The following is a 23,549-nucleotide window of genomic DNA, read 5'->3' on the forward strand; positions in this document are numbered from 1 at the left end:
GCAACTGAGACTCTCCTGGTCCGAAGTCCGCAGTGCTGGGGGGCCGATGAGCGACCCGCCTGTCAGCAGGTGCCCGGGTGTTAGGGCCTCGCCGTCGCTTGGATCTTGGCTGATGGCTCCCAGCGGCCTCGAGTTCATTATGGCCTCGATGCCGACGAGGACTGTGGCGAGCTCTTCGGCGGTTAGGAGCGCGCTGCCTACCGCCCGTAGGAGTAGGCTCTTGGCAGTTTTTACTCGCGGCGGTATGAGCGCAAATTCTCATCTGTTCTTTGACGCGAAGTCGCGAATTGCGTCTCCTTGCTCCTTGAGCCTGATCCGCAGAGCGCTGAGATGGCGGCTCGCTCCGACGAAGTTCGGCCCGTTGTCGCAATGGACGACTTGGGGATATCCTCTGCGACCGACGAACCTTTGGAAAGCCAACAAAAAACAGTCAGTGGTTAGATCGGAAACTATTTCTAGGTGAACCGCCTTGGACGCAAAACAAACAAAAAGCGCAATGTATGACTTGTATGGGGGCCTTCCACGAATTTTCAATGTCGTGTGCACTGGTCCACAAAAATCAACGCCGCATTTTGAAAATGGGCGGAGAGCACGGAGTCGATCTGCGGGTAAATTCCCCATGAGTTGCGTCAGCAATCGAGGCTTGCATTTAAAACAGCGCATACACGATCGAACTGTCTGACGGCAGACCTCCTGAGCGTTCACTATCCACACGCTCTGTCGAAGGATGCTCACAAGTGCTCGTGGGCCGACATGAAAATTCGAATGGTGCAGATGACGAATATAGCTTCGCACGAATTGCGAGCGCTTAGTCAAAAGCAGAGGAAACTTGGCATAGGAAACTTGATATAGGAGCTTTGGCTAGTCGCCCCCCCCACTCGCAACAACGAAAAGTTGCACCAAGTCCCTGTGTCTTCATGGATGAATGGGTTCAACCGCTGAAGACTAGGACCAATTGTAGATCCTTTCCTAACCTTTTCGATTTCTCCTTGATACTCGTGATGCTGGACGATTTCGACAATTTTATAAAAGGCTTCATTGTATTCGGTCGGTGAGATAGTTTTTTCGAAGTTTAGGCTTGGGTCTTTACATTTTCTTATAAAGCGGAACACATACACGAACACTCTAAGCAGTTTGAGGTGTGACGAGAATCCCTCGATGACATCTAACAGCTCCGAACTTCGCACAGCAGCGGTCAGCCCGACCGCAGTCTTTCTCTTTTCCAGCTGAATATCATCGGAGTGTTCGAAATGAGCGTTCTTGGAGCAGTTTTCTTCTTCCTCTTTCAGAAATTATGGTCCTTCGAACCAAATTGACTGAACGATTTCGTCGACGTCACAACCTCTTGAGACAATATCTGCTGGGTTCTGTTACGTGGGTACATGCCGCCACGTAGCATCATCTGACCACTCTTGAATCTCAGCCACTCTATTTGAAACGAAAGTCGACAACGCCGATGGATGAGACCGGATCCAATGAAGAGTTACCTCTGAATCCGACCAATAAACGACTCGTTCCATGGGCACGTTTAATAGAGGCTTGATTCTGTGACAGAGATCTGCGAGAAGGTGAGCGGCACATAACACAAGCCTTGGGAGCGTTTTGGTCTTGAGCGGCGCTACTTTGGATTTCGAAGTCAACAATGTTATTTTTAAACCTTCTGCAGTTCTGCTACGTATATAGACGCACGCTCCATACGCTCTCATGGAGGCGTCAGCAAAGGCATGTATTTGAACCGGTGACATCGGATCGGAATACACAAACCGAGATATGGATATGTCTTCCAATCGAGATAGTGTAGTTTTCAACTTATTCCACGCTGTTTCCAAATGCAGCGGGATCGACTCATCCCAATCAAAGCTCCTGCAATAGGATCTTGCCTTTTATAACGATAGGACTTAATAAACCAAGGGGGTCAAACAACTTTGATGTCACCGATAGTATGTTCCGTTTTGTCGCTCGGAGACCCATAACTGAATTGTCAATTTTGAACTTAAAGGCATCGTCAGTAGGTAACCATGAGATTCCTAACGCCTCTGTCGACTCTGAATCCGAGATTGGTATGGGTTTGGCTGTGCTCTCAGATGCGGTGATCTCGGGTGAGTTTGAAAACCACTTAGTCAACTCAAACCCTGCGGTCTGAAGAACCTGAGACACTTCGGACTTAATTGCCCTTAGCTCCTCTACGCATGCAGCACCAGTCAACAAGTCATCGACGTCAAAGTCGGACCCAATAACGTTAGCAGCTCTAGGAAATGAGAGCTTCGCAGACTCACTCAACCTTTTCAAACACCGGATAGCTAAGAATGGGGCTGGTCCAGTCCCATAGGTTACAGTGTTGAGCTTGTATAATCTCAAGGATTCAGAAGGGTCTCTTCTCCACACTATGAGCTGAAACTGCCGATCCGCTTCGTTCACCATCACTTGGCGATACATCTTTTTAACATCAGCAGTCAGGGCAAACCTATGCAGACGGAAACGGAGCAGTGTCGAGTATAATTCCTCTTGAATGGTAGGTCCCACCATCAGAATGTCATTTAAGGCCACCTGTGAGGACGTCTTGGACGAAGCATCGAACACGACTCGGAGCTTGGTATACGTACTTTGGGGCCTCAGAACACACTGATGAGAGATTACGTAGTGTGGAGTAGAAGGAATCGTATTGTCAGTAGGAGACATATGACCTAAGGAGAGGTACTCTTCCATGAATTCCAAGTACATTTTCTTCAACTCAGGGTCACGATGCAATCGTCTTTCAAGCGACAAAAACCGCCGTTTCGCAACCTCAAAGGAGTTGCCTAAACAATTTGGATCTGATTTAAACGGGAGCCTTACTTCGAACCGACCTGATGATAGTAGCTGAGTCGTCTTACGATAGTGTTCTTCATATAACTTGTGCTCAGGTGTGGCAATTTTCTTGGTAGATGGCATTTCTTCCAGTGACCAAAACTTTTTCAAGGTCCTATCGATGGATACTAGCAACTCTTCACTGCAACTCAAACTGTTTGTAATTTGAGGAGCAGAACTCCTGGAAACATATTTTCCCGACACAACCCAACCAAGAAGGGTTTTCTGAAGAGTTGGAAACCTTGGACCTTGTTTAATTTGACCAGCAGCTAATAATTCAAAGAACGATTCTGCTCCAATTAACATATCTATTCTATCTATTCTTGTAGAAATAAGGGTCTGCCAGTGGTAGGTTCTCTGGGATTCGCCAGTCAGTCACATTCACTGACTGGTCAGAGTGATAACCTGAAATTGATTTCAGGATCCAAAAATCAAAGGAGAACTCATTACCATTTATTCGCGACTTCACCACTGTGTGTATTTTATCCTTTACTTGAGAATAAGATTCACCAATTCCAAGCAAGTTAATACAGGGGACTCTTCTCTACGGATCTGTAAGCGATTAGCGAAGTCCTCGATAATGAAATTTGTTTGTGATCCAGAGTCGAGAAGAGCTTTGGCCAGAATGTGTTCACCGCTCTTAGTTCGGACGCTTACGATCGGCGTAGCCAGAATTACCCTGTCCATCGCTGTCGCATGCAGAACATGTGACGTGGAAGGTTGATTCTGATTTGATGGAGGAGAAGGACTCTCTTGGGGTGGTGGCATCGCGAGACTGTTAGCCGACACTGTGTATCGATGCAATAAATTTGATGTGAGCGGCTGCACACTCGACATTTATTGGCTTTGCATTTTACAACAGCGTGACCTTTTCGCAGACAATTAATGCATAAGGATGCCGACTTGGCGAACTCAAACCTTTGCATCACCGAGAGACGCGAAAATGGAGGGCTATTTGACACTACATGGTCTCCTGAAATGCAGTAGCTACAAGTTTGCTGAGTTCTACTCTTGGTGGAAGTGGAAGAACAAGCAAAAGAACTGCGATTATGTTGCGTGCTTGGCATGACTTTGTCTTGCCTTGGCTTGGTCGATTCTTCAGCAGACAGATGCTGGTATTGATGATTCAAGACTTTCTCAAAGTCGGACCAAAGCGGCAACTTCTCATAAGTAAGCTGTTCATCCCACTTTTGTTTCGTCACTGGGTCGACTCTGTTTAAAACGAGATGAATGAGCATTGCATTCGAAATTTTTGTATCATCTCCGATCGACAGTAACGATCCGTAAATCGACGAAACAGTATCGATTAGATTTCTTAGAGATGATGCAGATTGATGCGATATTCTCGGCAGATTGAACAATGTGGGAATATTATTCGTGAAACTCAAATAATCGTTGTCATATACTCGTTTTAGGCCAGCCATGGCCTTTTCATAGTTTGCCTAGGTGACTTGGAACGCCTTTATTGTTCCTAATGCTTCATCAGAGAGGCACCAAATCAAATGATTAAATTTTTCGATCACCGGTATGCTGTTGTCGCTATGGACTAGTCTCTCAAAAAGGCTAATGAAATTTTTGAACTCCAAGTGATTGGGTAATTTGGGTAATGCCAATTTCGGAAGTCTAGCATGAGTTGGGGCTGAAGAAGACACTGGCTTCGTCTCGCTTGCTGCATCAAAGGTGGCGATAAGCGACATTATCTTTCCCTTGGTGACAATCGTCAGCTCTTCCAACTCGGCTGCATATGCATCATCACCTGTTATGTCCTCGATTTGCTCCTGCAAATGGTTCGCCTTTTCAATTGAAGCATTCAAACAATCTAATCTACATTGTAATTCCGGTAATTGCAAAGGAATCGACCCTTGATCTAATCGATCCTCTAAGCGGCGAATGCTTTTCACTCGACTTTTGAGCTTAATCTTGAAGTCTTCAAGAGTGGATTTACTGTTTTCTGCCATAATATTTGTGTATGTAGATTTTACGCAACAAACCACTATTATTTCATTTATTTTTGTATTATTATTATTTTTATTTTAAATGTTTGTACGAGAACGATAATCGAAAACGAATTTGAATTGAATGTCGAGGCACGAGGTATCAAGGGAAAGAGTAGTTGCAAGTGACGGCCGAAAACAATATACCCGTTAGATACAGGGTAGCGCGTCACTTGGCAAGTAACAGCCGAAAACAATATACGCGTTAGATACAGGGTAGCGCGTCACTTGGCAAGTAACAGCCGAAAACAATATACCCGTTAGGTACAGGGTAGCGCGTCACTTGGCGCACCGTTAAGCTCAAGAGCGGCAACGAAAATTCTCCCAACAAATACAACGCAAGCAGCAGTGGAGAAGCGAAAGCGAAAACGAAATAATGCACCGGTGCTGCTGCTTGTGTGTATGTGTGGATATTTTCTATACGCCGTGGCTTGGGAGAACGAACGAACAAACTTTGTGAGGTTCTAACGACGAGAAAGGTACAACCAAATAAAAGGGGGGGGAGGGCAACAGTGATTGCAGTAAACGAAAGATGTATGTACATATAACTGTTGCGTCCAAATAGCGGTTCACATATGTCTGTATGTGTCGATATGTATGTATTTATGTGTGCTTAGTTATATTTATGCAATTACTAATAAAATGCATGCAATCAAGCTCTACTATATGTATATCATACGTCTGTGCCTAGAATTGAAGGCGGTGTGCAATGTTTTCAGCACAAGACACCTCAAAGAGAGATCTGAATGTCTTTTGCTCAGCCTTCAATTTTCTGCACAATTACCTCTGATTCCTCTTTTGGATCTTTGAATCCAACTGCTACTTTCCTGTCTTTATCGCAGGGCATCCCTCGGCGGTAGCAGAAATATGCACAAAAATTATTGTTGGCGCGACCCACGCGATTATACACTTGCTCGCATATCTCTGCGTACACTTAGAAAATGAATACATTTTCATGTTTAGTTGCGGATAACTTCTAATATAAGGCACTTTGGCACTAATATGAGATTTCCAACACCATTGGCCTCCATACAACCCCACACCATTACACCACCACTTCCATGTTTTACAGTCGGTAGTAAATGTTCTTTGTCCATGGCTGTTCCGCTTTTCCTCCAAAAAATTTTCTTGTCTTTTATGCCCTTGCTCTCATCTGAAAAAATAACCCTTTTCCAGAAGCTGGAAACCTTGAAATGTGCTCATTGGCGAAATCCATACGCTTTTTCCTATTGACCCCAAATACATACGGCTTCCTACGAGCATCTCGGCCATGATACCCCACCTTTTTCCAAGTGCGTCGGACAGTTTCTTCAGATATAACTTTGGAGAAGCCTATATTCAATTTCTGAAAGAAATCCTTCAGCAGAGTGTCCAAAAATTACAGCTTGAAGACGACTTTTGCTGCCAACAGGACAATGATCCGACGCATACTGCCCACAATGTTAAGCTCTGTTTGCTTTACAATGTACAAAATGAGCTTCGATCGCCTCCTTAGTCCCTAGACCTGTATCCCATAGAACATCTATGGGATTTACTCGATCGCAGGATTCGTAAGCACACCATAAGCTCTAAAAACATGTTGAAGGAAGTTATCCTGGAGGAATGGGGCAAAATAGCTGCCGAGGACACAAGGAATTTGGTTGACTCAATGCCTAGACGTCTGGCAGATGTTTTAAAACGATAGGAAGATCCCACAAAATATTAACAACTTAGAATTTTAGTCGTGTACGCAGAATTGTTGGAGTGTACGCAGACTTTTGAGGTGTCAAATTTGTCTTATGTTTTTTTTAATGATTTTTTTTTCCTATTAAGTTTGTTTTATTGAATAAAAAACAAATGTAGATAGGTTTAGAAATAAGCAAAGAATATTATAAAAAAAAAATCGTTGCCCAAAGTGCCTTATATTAGAAGTTATCCGCAACTAAACATGAAAATGTATTCATTTTCTAAGTGTACGCAGAGATATGCGAGCAAGTGTATGTTTTACAAATTGATTGCCGATTGCACACACACACGACGCGGGCAACGAATATGTTTGCATATGTATACTGCAATTTCTTGTGTCACTGTCACTTATTGTTGTTGCCTATAATTCACTTTACAGTCCACCCGGGGGCGCCATGAAAAATTAGAAGAGTTTTTCTAATAAATTACCGAAAACTTTGGGTGGCTGTAATTTAAATTATTTATTTGGCGGGGCGAAAAAATTGATACGCTCGATCTAATTCAAGGTTGGCGAACAACTATATTTTCTTCACAATTCAAATCTCTTACTCTAGCTAACCTACGGTGGCAAAGCGGGGCGAATTCGCCAAGAGCGAGAGAGCGAGCTTTTATTGCGCTCCCGCTTTGCCCTAGCCTAACTTACACTAGACTTCATAATTAAGATCAATAACTAATAATTGTGGCCATGGATGGAAGGTCACGCAACAGTAATTAATATATTTGTATGAGGAAAAATCCTTTCCTTACAGATAAAAATAAGATATTAAAAAACTGGAAAACCTAATAATAAATGGGGAAAACAATTGAACAAAATGTTTGTGTATGATAGTATCTATATTTTCAAGCGCTGTTATTGCAAAATGTATGTTTTATTTTACTTTTCCGCCCATCACTTCCGCTATTCTATGTATGCATATGTATGTATAAGATTTTGTTAAACATTTATGAATCTTTTATGTATTGTAGGATTTAAAGTGGTTTTTCAATTTATTGTTGTAGCTCATATGGCCATCATATTATATGTAAATAGTTGTTCACTAATACATAATTATGTTATTTAAATCATTATTAATTTTTTTGTATATAAATTAAGGACTTAAACATAATAAGAAAATTTTTTATAAAGTGTTTTGTTTACTTGTTTCATTACCTGATTTTTAAAGTTTTTTACGCAATAATTTTAATATACCTTTAGTTTTTGCTGTGATTTTTATATTTTGTAAATGCTTTAACTTTATTTGACTTCGCTTCATCAGGATCTACTTTCTGAAGTTAGGTTCATACGTGAAAAATTGTATTTTGTTTGAAGTCATACATGCCTTCAATGATACTGTTTCAATGTGCAAACGACTAATGCGTCATTGTGTTGTACTCCTGGTCGTGCACTCGTCCACTCAACAAATAAGACATGAAGCAAGTTTTCTGTACGTACGTTTTAAATCGTAACTGTAACCTGAATTCTGACAAAATAACTTACTGATTGACTATCAGCGGGGCCTTCATTAAATCCTGTTTTGAATTTACACTAATAATATTCTTGTATGCGTGTGTATGTCTATTTGCATGTTGCGTTTTGGTTTGTTGTATAATTTAAGTTAATAAGTATATAGCAATATAAATAATGTTGTATATAAAGTTCTTTGTTGTTGTGGTCTACATTCTAGTCAACGTCGCTGCTCCCACCTTTTCAAAACCTGCAGACACTCATTATAAATTAAGCACAGGGGGGTTACACCAAAGCATGTACATCAAATCACAATGTAGATGGTGTACCACTAGCCGTTGACTGCGCAACCGTTGACCCCACCCCACCCAATAATGAATTTTTAAATCCCGCTTAGTTCCATACACGCAAGAAGGAATCCCAGGATCCAGTTGCCACAGCCATACCATTCTCAGTGACTCCCAAACATGATACACGGTTATCGTGGCCGGCAAGAATACCAGACCTTTCAGCTTTCATCGTGTCCCACACATTGCAGTTGAAGTCGTCATATCCCGCCAATAACAGGCGACCGCTCTTTGAAAACGCCACAGAGGTTATGCCACAAATGATGTTATCATGAGAGTACATAGCAAGTTCCTGATCGGCGCGTATGTCAAATAGGCGACATGTTGCATCATCCGATCCTGTTGCAAACGCTTGTCCATTTGGGAAAAAGGTTACTGCATTGATATCAGATTCGTGACCTGGAAATGTTTGTTTACAAACACCCTCCCGAATATCCCATAGCTTAGCAGATGCATCGCATGCGCCAGAAACGAAGGTTTTACATTGCGAGGCTAATGAAAGAGCCATAACATCTCCTGTGTGGCCCAGGAAAAAAGTAACTTGCAAGCCAGTCTCGATATCCCAAAGGCCACATGACATGTCACCTGAGCTGGTAACGATTTGATTGTCGTCCAGGAAGCGGCAGCATGACAGATAACCACCATGACCCGGAAGCTCTCGGGACACACGGACATTACCCTCGCGCGTCTTTAAGTTGTAAATTGCAGTCATATCCTTCAACGGCACTGCCTCCGGCCAGCGGTAAAAACGGTCAATCATTTTCAGACAATAGCTGAATCCGTCAACCAAGGGCATCACAACAATGTCTAGGTGAATGTGATAAAACCTTCCATCGGGGACGGTGGTCTTTTCCGGAATCAAAGCGTTCTGCTTATGGATGTTGACTCGTTGGCACGGAGGCAATTCGCATTGACGGCCAAACGTACTGTCGAGAAATTTGTTTCAAAGTTTACATACCACTTGGGTGATACAGTCCGTGTACGTTTGAAAACACATGGAATCGCAAAGATTGAGGAATATATGGTCAGCCGTTCCAGTTGCCATATCGCAATAGATGAGGTCCTCGTCAACTGGAATTGCTTGTAGGTTTAAAGACGTGTCTCGATTTAAAATGTCAGGCAATTCGATATCCGATGCCTGAGCAGTTTCAATAGCTCTAGTATCCAGAGTCGTCGGCATGGTGATGGCGTTAATCCTGAAGAGGTCATCGGCAACTACGTTTTCAGTGCCACTCACGTACACGATTGCAGTGGAGTGTTGGGATATGAACCCCAGCTGCCGTAGCTGTCCCTACGACGCTTTCTCTGGCTTCTTGTTGACGGCATATATCAGTGGCTTGTGATCAGCTTTGATCACAAAGATCCTAGCCTCCAACATATGCTAGAAGTAGTTCATAGTCTCGTAAATCGATAACAGATCTCTATCGTATGTGCTATACCTCCTTTGGAGAAGAAACCGAGAGGATCCCAATTCCCTTTCGTGTTTTATTCAAGCACAGCTCCAACAGCCGTATCGGAGATTTCCCACGTGAGACATAGCTCTGCATTCAGACTGGGGTGAGCGAGGGTTGCGGTGTTAGCTTTACTATTTTTGCACTTTTCGAATGCTTTAATCGAGCTTGGCGTCCACTGCACTGGCCGTTTGTCTTTTTCTTTATGTTACGTGTCAAGTCGTTGAGCGGCACATGTATTTCTGATGCATGAGGTATACAGCGGTGGTAATAGTTAACTATACCAAGAAAGCGACCTAATTCGAGGCCATGTTGATGTGGCGTGTATTTTTGTCCATCATCCTGGCTTAAACCTCGTCAAGGATTTTCCCCAGCTCCGAGAGGTTCTCGAGGCAGGTAGCCTCCTGGTGGGCCTTGCTCTTCTTGGGCGGCGTTAGCCTCTGTGAACTTCCCGGGCTGGCTGGGTCCCGGACCCTCTTGGGGCTCTCCCTAGAGTCGTGGTCCCGACTCTGGCCCGCTGCTGCTGGAGTTGGCTCGGGTGCCGGCGATCGGGCGAGCATGCTACCCTTCCTGAAGGCCTGCTTTTCCTCCTGCTCCATTCCTATCGTTAAGAATTGAGATTTCGAGCTTGAATCTCCGTTGGCGCGCAACCCCAACACTCTGGCAGCTCTAAGTCGTTCAGGGCTGTCTGGCATCACAGTCATTGTGGCAACTCTGCGCGATCACCTGTCTGGCTGCGCGATCAGATGCTATGTGTGATGTTCCGGACGAGACGAAAAAAAGAAGAAAGTTGAGTGAAAATTCCTTCCTTTTTTCCTCCACAAACAATGTGGAAAGTGGAAGGCGCCAAAACGAGGGTTCACACCCTTCTCCCTTCTACCTGGAGCGCACCGATTGTGCCCCTGCAACAGAGCAGGTGTCGGTGGTGCCTGTAATTATACGCAGTAAGCACCGGCGCGTCGGCAACCTGCTCTCAACAACTTTTCTTTCGGATCACAAGCGCAGCACGGATGCCACAATCGGAAAACCTGGAGCCCGTGATACAAAACAACCGCACTTGAAAACGCTCAACACAGAGTTGTCGAGGGTGAAGTTATCGGTGTGTCGGTCATTGTCTTGATGCGTTTTATCGATATTTGGCGAAGAAAACTCCTGCGAGATTACAGATATGCTTGTGCCGTTGGTGAGACGTTGTTTCTTGATGTCAATAAACAAATGGAACTGTGCTAGGAAGACAACGCCGATATTTGCGGTTTGTACATCAGCGATGACAAATGACCATTTAAATGAACGGTCCAGGACCAGGTCGAGTTCGAGCTCCTGAAATCCAAAGGTTCTAATGGTAGTCTGGCTTGCGGCATACAATTTCAGTTTGTCATCGCTAAGTTTGCGTTGGCTCATAGTGCAAGGTGTAATTGACACCACCGATCCGGAATCGATGTGAAAAATCCGATTAGTTTTTTTATCATGGATGTGCAGTCAGTGCTCGTGATTCACAGATAACTTGTCGCTGGTCGTTGAGATGCTACCCCCTACCAGCTGAGTCAGCGGTAGCAGCTTTAATTTAACTGTTAATAATATCGGCAGTCTGGCCGGCACTTGCTTGCGCGATCACCAAAAGTACTGTGGTAGTAACACAGGGATGCCTTGTTGGCATTATAATCTACGTTCGTGCCATGGGGAACCTTGGGCTTTTTGGGAATGATGTGTTGTAGCTTATCAAAGTTTTGCGTAAGAATGTGCAACGCAGCAGCAACGTCTTCGGACTCTTGCTACTTACCGCATCGACGCACTGCTGAGTTTGCTCACCGGAATTGGGTTGAGTCGACATAACACACATGGAGTCGATGGCGCTATTTTCGTTAATCTTGTCGGCAATCTTTGCCAGCTTGTCCAGATCATTCTCCTCGCAAACCGAAATGAGCGGAAAAATCGACGAAGGCAACTCCATTAGCAGGTGCTAAGCGACGTAAGTGAAGCAAAATTTCAGATGGCTTCTTCACAGTCATGTCTCCTCCCCGGAACAGTCGGCTCATTTCTGAATCCTCTGACTCGCCGAAGGTTTTGAGCAGCTGACGCTTACTTGCGTCGTACTTGTTGTCAGACGGTGGGCGAGTAATGAGATCTTCGATTGCACGAAATTTTTTGGTCAAATTTGTGGTCGTCGTGCACCACATTGTGCTAGTTAATGAGGCGCTCCAGTTGTGCGAACCAAAGATGCGGATTCAATTTATTGAATTTTGGAATGATGATCTGAGCTAAATGTTGAGAGTTTGGAGCTGTTGGCTGCGGCTGCTACTTGAAGCTGCTGCAGTTGCACCCTTAACTCATTTGATGTGTTCGCCATGTTTGTTGCGTCGTAAAATTTGTCGACGTCTTCTGCCAGTTTGTCTTTGATCGAGGAATGCAAAAAATTGTGCTGTTCTTACATTTGCGGTTGTTTTTTAACGTAGGGGTCACCACTTTATCGGGTTGGCCAACATATGCATGAACTCTTATTGATGTTCTTTATTAACTAATATTTAATCTACAAAATGTTCTCTTATCGTCGAAGTCTCAGATCAAGATGCCAGACCGCTAATAATAGTCGCCGGAGCTGCGTCACCAGCGAACGACTCTAAGATCAGTGTTGTTGAGGGGCTGCGATCCGGGCTGCCACAATACCACAATGTCATCAGTGTGGCTGAGGGGCTGCGATCCGGGCTGACATAATACTTTGGCGGGTTGGCCAATGTACGCTTGAGTTCTTGTTATTCTTCTTTATTAATTATCATTTAATCTAACACAAGCTTTGTTTAGAGTCGAAATCTGAGATCAAGATGTCAGACCGCTAATAATAGTCCGCACTCTGGCGGATAAAAGCCATACTGACTATGTATCGGGTATAAATGTAGTCGCGGCCGTAGCTGCGACTCAGAGCGTTCCCCCTCGGCTTAAGCCCAACTAATTTTTTTTTTACTACTTTCTCAGTCTGAGATGACGAGTAAAACAATCAAATTTTTTAAATCAACCTAACGATAGAAAAATTAACAAAAGGATCTTAATGCTTTTAATTACACCATGCAACGGGACAAGTTGTTGTGATGTGCTTTATATGTGCTTAAAATAGTCGCAAATAATAACTGCAAATAAGTTACGCAGTTACTGGGTGCAGGCGTGAGAATGCCATCTTACTTTAGTAGATTGATGTTAGTAAACCTCCCATCCTTAGTTAGTGTGATTTTTGTGCGCAACTTGATCCAGAGCCGCATAAACTTTACGATTCCTATTAGATTCAATAGAAATTATATACCGTTGTCCCTTCCAGTTTGTAGATCGAATTATTCCTTGCATGGACCGTTTAGGGTTTTATGCTTGTATTATAATTCCCTCTGCCATAATATATCCACCACTAATTCCTTTCCTCTTATTAAATTACCAATACCCACATACCTTTCTCGTAATTATTAATTGTAGTCGTATTTGTATTTTAAATGCATGCTTAGTTCTCTTAGTAAGTTTAGTTATAATTTTCCTCGCATATTAACAGTCTAACAGCTATCTTTCCTGCATGTTCGCGTTCGCGTCATGCGGCAGCGCGCCTCGGTCAGTTGAGCGGGAGGAGGGCTGCGTTTTGACTGGAATTCACGCGTACCAGCCTTCTGCTGGTGTCACAGGGGCCACTTGATTGTGTAATAATAGCATTGCTAATTTAAAGATGCAGTAATTGCATAACGTCCACTGAACATCCAAAATGGTGGGGTAACGCCGAAACAGACGAATTGTTGCGTCGATAGATACAGGGTGGCTCCTGTGGGTTGCTTCTGTGGTAATGTGTGCATATGTGCACTGCACCATCTTACTGTCTCCAACTTACTTTGGGCAACCAAGGTCTTTTGCACTTGAGCAATCTATGCATGTACATAGTTGGGTTCTCTGTTATTTGAGTTTCGCATGATATATTTGCGAATCTAAATATTCCTTTAAGAAGCGCGTTTTGCAGATTTGAATGCCCACACTGGAAGCAAATGTTGATTTCACAAGTTTTTTTGTCAATGAACGATTACTGGTCTGAGTGGTGCACTTAAATTGATTTTTATAACTCCCGAGAAGCTTCGATAGGGGGGGGGCTATGTATGTTCTTGGTTTACATCTGACTCGAATTGTCTATATCAACATAGTGTAAGTGCCTAGTATGTCTAGATAACATGATAAGAGATGGGAGAATATATGATCGACGAATATAAATTATTATGACTGTTAACATTCTTACGGAAGATTGTACAAAATCCTGAGTATCACCAAGTTTAGTTTTTAAGTCGGCCCACTAGTACTTGTGAGTATTATTCGAATAATTTTAAATGTAATCCTTGATTGCTGACGCAACTTAAGGGGAATTGACCCACGGACCGATCTAGTGCTCTCCACCCTTTGCTGTTTGTGACGTTGAATTTTGGGACTAGTCTATACATTGAAAGTTGCAAAAGATCCTGGTCTTACAATTTAAAAATTTTGAATAGTCAGGAGTGGCGGTAGAGTCTTTTGGCAGGCGCGCAGGTCGTCTTTTTCCTCGTCCGTTTCTTAATAAAGATTTAAATCCAAAAAAATTTTTTGGTTTTTGTTTAAAAAAAAAAATTAACTCTAAACTTGCAGTTATTGCACAACTGAGTGAATAACATGATAGTCTTATGACATAGCTATCGCGAAACACTTAATATTTTGCTCAGCAGCGGTAGACTGCCGATTTTCTATCGCCCTTGCACCGAAGGCTGAAATCGTTGGAAAATATTGCGAATCTATTTTGTGCTCATCAGGGAGGATTGATTTCCTTCAAATTTCGGAGCTTTTGGTTGAATCACACAAACCATATCGGGCAAAATGGCCAAGAACCTTGAAAACTTAAATGGGTATTATTAATGATCGTATTTCATCAGACTTCAAGGTAAGGAAGTATGTTCTTATGTACATATGTATGTACATACAGTTATAGAAAAAATAATAAAAACGGCTTTTTTTGTATACCTTTCGCAATTTTCTTCAGTGAATATTTTTTTTTCAAGTTTCATAATTTTAATTGATTCTGTATCAAAATATATCAAAACAATAAGATTCAAAAAACTAAATACATACATTTTTTAATTTTGTAGGCTTGGCAAAAAAGTTGAAACACACTGAAATCATTTTTAAAAATGGTGAAATTGAATTATAGACGTAGCATTTCATGAAGTTAAGACAGAAGATATAAAATAACTATTCCAGCGGATCCGGTTTTGTTGTTTACTCTTATATTTTTCAGAATCGGTCGTGAAGTACATTGACGGATATTAAAAGAAAACACCCTAAATCAAAAATTTGAAGGCAAAACAATGTCTGATAATGCCACAAAACTAAAATGTTACAAAAAAACTGTTTTCTGTGTTTCAAAAATAAAACTTTCCTTTCCGTCATCGGAAGATTTAATTAACTATCATGGTTCAACTGTTAGTACCCGTACTATAATAAATAGACTGATTGGTGTCGATTAAAAGAACCAAAAATTTGGAAAGGTACCAGTTCATACATATGTAAACAATTTTCAGAAACCGATTAAAATTCGAGAAGGGGTATTTTTCTCGTCCAAATTGGAATTTTATGCTGACTGATTGTTAAATCTTATTGTTTTGTGATATTTATATACATAACTATACGCTTTCTATAAAAATTGTGAAACTTAAAAAAAAAGTTCACTAAAGAAAATTTTTAAAAATACGAAAAAATATGCCTTTTTTCCTGAACGTATACATTTGTATACTGAATTTTATGCCCTTCAAGTATGATTTCGATTTTTACACTTCATGCACCTTTATTACAGTGTTTTTGTCTGAGGCATTTATGATTTATTACAATTAAATGACAAGTGAATATTGTGATGAAATTACCACGTGTATTGAACCCTTTGTAATTTCATTCACTACATATGTATGTACATACGTTTATGTACATCGGTGCATATTGCTATCATATACTTAACCCGTCTTTCTTATTTACGTCCACGAACAACTTATTCAATAAATTGATCCTTCATGTACATAGATACATGTGCATATGTAAACCTATGAATGTGAATATGCATTCACATACATACATTAATTTCATTGGCGTTTGCTTAACACAATTTTCTTTATTATTGTATGTATGTATATTCTAGGTAACGCTGAGTTGACGGCTATGACACAAATTATAAATTATTTTATTTAGTTTTATTTCTGAATATGTTTTCCTTTTGTGTATGTGAGTTATTTTCAAATGAACACGTACCCTTTTTTTAATTTAAATGCCAATTTTTTTTGTCGAAACATTTTAATTGGTTTACTTTGTAATGTAAATTGCTAATTACAAAGATACACTTTTCATTAATTTTATTCGCTTTCGGTATATATATGTAGATATTAGGCAAAATTATAAACATTTAACTAAAATATCTATGTATTTGTGCATTTTTGAGAAATAGTATCGTATTTAGAAACAAATTAAAAATTGTATATAAATTTTAATTTTTATATTTGCACGGAAAATATTCTGATACTAACATATTTAAGAGTCTGCGTAGACTTATAATTTCTGGGTTAAAATTATAGAAATAAAATAAAGCATTTAACTTATGGTATGTAGCTTTGTTTTATTTTAAGCTAAATTTGCAGAAATGCATACATTATTAAGTTTTGAGCTTACGGTTTATAAAAAAAATATACGAATCATATGGGAGTGCATCGAGCGTAACATTGTGACGTACTTATAAAATTACACAGCTCAAAAAAATGCAATGGTCTAATACACTGCAGACTTTAAAATACCATTAACACACCAATACGTCATAAGTATACGAAGGTTGAAAACAATGTTCTTGTGATGAATTTGAGTTTAGTTCAATACACGTATGTTTGTGATTTCTTGCTGAAATATATTACATTTATGATAGCTTTAACTGCTTGCAAGCTGTTTTTCTATCGGACCCAATCCGTGCATCCGTGCATACTGTAAAAATTATACAACAGTATGTTTAAATCTGTATCTGCAAGTTCGCGACAACAGCATCAAATAATTTTAAATATTAAGAAATCCATCTAACCGTGGTGCATGGCCGACATGGGTTATTCTGCTGGGAAAAAAGGCAAAAACTATAAAAACTGTAATTAATATATTTGTATGAGGAAAAATCCTTTCCTTGCAGATAAAAATAAGATATTTAAAAACTGGAAAACCTAATAATAAATGGGGAAAACAATTGAACAAAATGTTTGTGTATGATAGTATCTATATTTTCAAGCGCTGTTATTGCAAAATGTATGTTTTATTTTACTTTTCCGCCCATCACTTCCGCTATTCTATGTATGCATATGTATGTATGTATAAGATTTTGTTAAACATTTATGAATCGTTTATGTATTGTAGGATTTAAAGTGGTTTTTCAATTTATTGTTGTAGCTTATATGGCCATCATATTATATGTAAATAGTTGTTCACTAATACATAATTATGTTATTTAAATCATTATTAATTTTTTTGTATATAAATTAAGGACTTAAACATAATAAGAAAATTTTTTATAAAGTGTTTTGTTTACTTGTTTCATTACTTGATTTTTAAAGTTTTTTACGCAATAATTTTAATATACCTTTAGTTTTTGCTGTGATTTTTATATTTTGTAAATGCTTTAACTTTATTTGACTTCGCTTCATCAGGATTTACTTTCTGAAGTTAGGTTCATACGTGAAAAATTGTATTTTGTTTGAAGTCATACATGCCTTCAATGATACTGTTTCAATGTGCAAACGACTAATGCGTCATTGTGTTGTACTCCTGGTCGTGCGCACTCGTCCACTCAACAAATAAGACATGAAGCAAGTTTTCTGTACGTACGTTTTAAATCGTAACTGTAACCTGAATTCTGACAAAATAACTTACTGATTGACTATCAGCGGGGCCTTCATTAAATCCTGTTTTGAATTTACACTAATAATATTCTTGTATGCGTGTGTATGTCTATTTGCATGTTGCGTTTTGGTTTGTTGTATAATTTAAGTTAATAAGTATATAGCAATATAAATAATGTTGTATATAAAGTTCTTTGTTGTTGTGGTCTACATTCTAGTCAACGTCGCTGCTCCCACCTTTTCAAAACCTGCAGACACTCATTATAAATTAAGCACAGGGGGGTTACACCAAAGCATGTACATCAAATCACAATGTAGATGGTGTACCACTAGCCGTTGACTGCGCAACCGTTGACCCCACCCCACCCAATAATGAATTTTTAAATCCCGCTTAGTTCCATACACGCAAGAAGGAATCCCAGGATCCAGTTGCCACAGCCATACCATTCTCAGTGACTCCCAAACATGATACACGGTTATCGTGGCCGGCAAGAATACCAGACCTTTCAGCTTTCATCGTGTCCCACACATTGCAGTTGAAGTCGTCATATCCCGCCAATAACAGGCGACCGCTCTTTGAAAACGCCACAGAGGTTATGCCACAAATGATGTTATCATGAGAGTACATAGCAAGTTCCTGATCGGCGCGTATGTCAAATAGGCGACATGTTGCATCATCCGATCCTGTTGCAAACGCTTGTCCATTTGGGAAAAAGGTTACTGCATTGATATCAGATTCGTGACCTGGAAATGTTTGTTTACAAACACCCTCCCGAATATCCCATAGCTTAGCAGATGCATCGCATGCGCCAGAAACGAAGGTTTTACATTGCGGGGCTAATGAAAGAGCCATAACATCTCCTGTGTGGCCCAGGAAAGAAGTAACTTGCAAGCCAGTCTCGATATCCCAAAGGCCACATGACATATCACCTGAGCTGGTAACGATTTGATTGTCGTCCAGGAAGCGGCAGCATGATAGATAACCACCATGACCCGGAAGTTCTCGGGACACACGGACATTACCCTCACGCGTCTTTAAGTTGTAAATTGAACACATGTTATCGAGACCACCGCAAGCAACATAGCTGCCCGATGGAGCGTACGCGCAGGTCATAACCCACGAAGATCGCAGTGGAATGGCGTGCACTTTATTCGTAGTGTGCGAGTCCCAAACAATTAGCTTGCCATCTTGTGAAGCTGAGACAAGGTTTCTGGAGTCGTTGCCCCAATGCATCGCGTAAATTTTCGCCAAATGGCCCCGCAACGTGCGTCGGGTGCGCATTTGTATGCGTCCGATAGGTTCCAGAGAGGCGGCTGCCTGCAACAAGGATGTGTCACATGCGGCCTTGCGAGCATCCCGTATAGCATTTTTAAGAGATTCGGCTTCTTGCCTAAGACTGTCCAGTTCATTCATCTTTTATCGCTAAAACTGATTTTTTCTTTTGTTTTTGAATCTTTTATTCACGTGTTTCCCGATTTCTGTAACCGGCGAATGTTCTCAGTGATGCTGGGAGTGGCGGAAGTTCTAGTTGAAAAAGTATATCGGATTTCAGTAAGTCTGAGCTGGGATGATTTTAAATAAAATATACGTACGTGATTTTTTTTAGCGTTCTAGTATCGTCTAAAGAATTAGCAGATCCTTGTGACGTTGGCAATCTATTTGCATTTGCTTTTTAACGGCCTAGTAGCTGACCACAGATCAAGTGTCGATAGACAAAGTATTTTTTTGTGTCGTGCAACTCTTTTTTTCCATACACTATACACACATTTTGTCCTTTAAATCCCTTTCGTTCGTAATTATCGTTTGTTTATCGAAACTCTGAAAACTTAAAATATTACCACATGTGTATCAAACTGTGGAACGTATGGTGTAAATAAATAGCTTTTAATAAATGTATTTTGCTATCATTTCGCTATTATCCTGAAATTTGTTTGTTAGTTCCTGCGATTCCATAGACCAGCGACCAATCTAATGTCTTTTTATTATTGGTTTAGTCAACTTCTTTATGTTCTGGAACACAAATTACAGGTTTCCGGCTGTTCTTCTATTTGTTTGAAATACACTTTTTTATGGCAGCTTGAGCGACACACACTTGTTTCACACTCATTAGAAATCACTAAAATTTCCGGTTTATTTTTCTAAGGTTTAGCGTAACGGATTTTAGCCTCAAAATGGGACTATTTTTAAAAAATGTTCTTGTGTGACACAAGACGATGAAAATTTTCCTTTCTGCTTTCTGTTAGGTAGCCTACTTCTGTTGGCTATTCACTTGTCTTTTTTGTACACCAAAATTGCAATTTTGCACTACCACCGATGCGTATAACGCAGATTAGAGTAAGCAGCACGACCAGTGACACGAAGCGGTGCGCAATTGAGAGCGCGTCAGCAAAAGCAGGTCGACGTGACCACAGGCGGTGAGACAAAAACAGTCAAGATGATTATTTGTCCCATTCACACCAACGTCAAGAGCGCACAGTAAATATGACAAAGAGCAAGAAAGAAATAGAGAAGAAAAAATAATCAATTTTAAATAGTAGAATATATTTTTTCGAGACAGTAAAAATAATTAAAATTAGGTTATACAAATTATTACAATCTTTCAAAACTTACATTGCGAGCTAGAAAAATCTTATTCATAAATATGGCATGCGTGCATCCGTAACGGAATGGTTGCATATACGTATATGCTGACATGTACACATACGGGGGAATATTTTATTAAAGCACATACACAAAGTAGAACCAGATCAGTCATTTTCTACAAATCTTGGACAATCACATTTATAAATTCTAAACCTTACTTACACTTAAATTCTGGTTTGCCACTTAAGAAGGTTTGTTAACTATCCTCAATAGATAGGTTGAATTAGACAAATTACAAGAGAAAATTTTGGTCAACGAAGACACCAATCCGTAACTTTTCATTTGCACTCTACAATTGGCAGCCAACACCTAGAAACAAATTAGGGGTGTCTGAAAAAAATACGATGTATTCATATTAGAAAATCGATAGTATCGGCTGAAAATATTCTCTACTGACAAGTCATAATAGACTTATGACATTCAACTTTGCTAACGGACTAATTGCAGGAACAGAGACGGTCTTATGGGAAAGGCATCCAGCGAGAGCAAAATATATATTCGTCAGCTTGGCTTTCCAGTTTAGCTGGAAGCTTTTCAGATCCCATTTTCTGGCTCTTTGGCTGTGTGTGTTGGAAAACATAATTTTGTTACAAAAATTTCCTCAGTTCTTTGGGTCGGGGAGCCGTGTCTGGAGACGGCTCCGAACACTAATATTATTTTATGTCTCTCATGGTATAGCTCTCTTCGCAACAAAGTCGAATGTCATAGGGCTATAAGTGCACACTGAGCACATCCAGTGGGAACAGTGGGATTTGTTGACAGATGTGAAACAATGATTTACACTGTCACCATACACCACCACCCTCAAAAAGCAGCTGATGAGCATCAAATTACAAAGTTTTAGTCTGAATTGTGAAATTTTAACAATTTTAAATTAGTTAATTGGCTATATTGTTGACTATAATAAAAGAATCCATATATTTACAATGAACGTTACCCTTTGGACTCCCTTAAAAACTGCAGCAGTTCGGTTTGAAAGTTAGTTTTTCTGGGCCTTGGCTGTTCGCAATTTGCTGAAGTATCTGTTGCTTTGTTTCTTGCTGCTCTTCCTGTAAAATCTGCCCCTCCTTCTTGACTTCAGAAGATTTTCCAGTTTGATACGCTTTGCTGCGGCGCCTTGATTGAAAAAGAAGAATACTAGAGCTGCAGTTGGATGTGTCCAGGGCGAAAATGAAGGAATTATTTCCGGACCTATGCAAGTCCACAGTATTATAATGGCAAATGTTTATAGAGAGATACTCAATACATGCAGTCCATTTCGACTTGCGTGCATTGTTTGTTTATTAAATGGCTGCAAAATACTAGAAAAAAAAGATAGCATATAAATATATTTATATGTACATATGCTTACTTATTACCACCAATTCCAGGTCTCTCCATTTTGTTCTATTTTTTTCTATTTATACCCGATATTCAAAATGAGTATTGGGGTATATTAGATTTGTGGTAAAAGTGGATGTGTGTAACGTCCAGAAGGAATCGTTTCCGACCCCATAAAGTATATATATTCTTGATCAGCATCAATAGCCGAGTCGATTGAGCCATGTCTGTCTGTCTGTCTATCCGTCCGTCCGTCTGTCCGTCCGTCCGTCCGTCCATCTGTCCGTCCCTAATAGCGCCTAGTGCTCAAAGACTATAAGAGCTGGAGCAACGATGTTTTGGATGCAGACTTCTGAGATATGTCACTGTTACAGGAATATTTCAAATTTTCGCCCCGCCTACTTCCGCCCCCACAAAGGACGAAAATCTATGGCATTCACAATTTTAAAGAAACGAAAAACTAAAAACGCAGAATTGTAAAGAATGACCTTATCTTTCGAATCTGAAATGGATCGTGTCATTATTATAGCCAGCATCAAGAAAAAAATTTCATTTTTTCTCGCCCTGCCTCTCTCTCTAACACACACGTAGCATAGCCGGCTTTGCTTAGCGTAAAATATTAGCGCCTAGATCTGAGAGACTATAATAGCTAGAGCAACCAAATTTGTGATCCACACTTCTGAGATATCGGACCTTGACGAGTTTATTTCAAAATTTGGCCACACCCTCTTCCGCACCTGCAAAGAACGAAAATCTGTTGCATCCACAATATTGTAAATTCGAGAAAACTAAAAACGCAGAATCATAGATAATGACCATATCTAATCGGTTGCTGAATCTGGATCATATCGGATCATTTTTATAGCAAAAAGGAACAAATCAATTTGCAGTGGCTACGCAGCGTCCGACGTCACGCTCAGACTGATTTTCTGTCTCTCTCGCACGCACTCTTTGTCGTGTCGTTTAATATTAGCGGCGTCTGCCGGAGGAGAGCCATACTGACTAAGTATCGGGTATAAATGTAGAGTTGTAGTCTCCGCAGCAACTCACAACGTTCCCTCTCGTTTTGTCTTCAACGCATAGCTCGCAAACGACGGTCAACACTTTTTCACTTTGCTGTCTCGTCACTGACGAAACAGAAAAAGACCACGCAGACACGGTCTCTCACTGAGCAAAACACTTTGTCTCTTCGCTTGTGTTATGTGTTTCGGGTTTTCGGTTGAGCCCGACACACGATCGTGTCTCACAATAACAACTTAGAGAGACACTTTGGTCAAGCGCTCACAGAAAAACTGTCTTTAGATGAGCAGAACCAAAAAAGTGTCTGAGTAAAGTGTTTTTAGTTTTTTTCGTCTATATGTTTATTTATTCATGTTTTCCGCATATTTTGGGCTGTTGTATTGTAATATGTATATTTATTTGCAAAATTGGCTAACGAACATTTTCGTTTTGCTTTTCACGATTTATTTTAAGCTTCAATAGTCAAATAAGCATCACACGTACAAGCACGCATACATACGCAAAACACACTTTGTTCGTTTGCTCGCGAGGCTTAGTGAAAAACAGGAACAAAAGAGAAGTGAAGAAATCGGTCTTTGCTTGAGCGAAGAGCGAGATGAGCAAAAACAGATTTGATCGGGTCTTTTCAGTCCCTTTTCTCAATGTGTCCGTCAAGGTTTTTATCAGACACGCCGAAAGTGTCAACAGTTATTTGCGAGCTATGCTTCAACGGTTTAAAATTCGAATTGGAATTCGAAATATGTCTATGCGCAAACTATCTTTTTATTGCCATTCATTGCTTTATAGGGTTGCATTTGAAAACCTTCGGCTAACTATCGCATAGAAACGTGCGGTTAGGAACATCAAAAATGGATAGTGGACTGAC

General features: G+C 40.5%; 1 protein-coding gene and 1 long non-coding RNA gene across 3 annotated transcripts; one reads left to right on the forward strand and one right to left on the reverse strand.

Annotated features, from left to right (window-relative positions):
- Positions 1-7,813: 7,813 nt before the first annotated feature.
- LOC6603559 (guanine nucleotide-binding protein subunit beta-1) lies at positions 7,814-20,521 on the reverse strand. 2 transcript variants are annotated; one of them, XM_026989967.1, is made up of 4 exons: positions 20,507-20,521; positions 19,294-20,005; positions 18,724-19,225; positions 7,814-9,035 (listed from the first exon to the last, which is right to left on the reverse strand). In XM_026989967.1, the coding sequence occupies exons 3-4, from the start codon at positions 19,112-19,114 to the stop codon at positions 8,404-8,406; spliced, it is 1,023 nt and encodes a 340-aa protein (XP_026845768.1). In that variant the 5' UTR covers positions 19,115-19,225; positions 19,294-20,005; positions 20,507-20,521; the 3' UTR covers positions 7,814-8,403. The 2 variants fall into 2 exon arrangements, with proteins under 2 accessions (XP_026845768.1, XP_026845767.1); XM_026989966.1 differs by lacking the exons at positions 7,814-9,035; positions 20,507-20,521 and having other exon boundaries at positions 17,385-19,225.
- LOC113566059 lies at positions 14,433-16,433 on the forward strand. Its single transcript, XR_003408919.1, has 2 exons — positions 14,433-14,729; positions 15,975-16,433. It is a non-coding gene; the product is annotated as an uncharacterized LOC113566059 (long non-coding RNA).
- Positions 20,522-23,549: the final 3,028 nt, after the last annotated feature.

Source organism: Drosophila persimilis, unplaced genomic scaffold (assembly GCF_003286085.1).
Source record: "Drosophila persimilis strain 14011-0111.01,24,50 unplaced genomic scaffold, DperRS2 tig00000477-arrow-pilon, whole genome shotgun sequence".
NCBI lineage: Eukaryota > Metazoa > Arthropoda > Insecta > Diptera > Drosophilidae > Drosophila > Drosophila persimilis.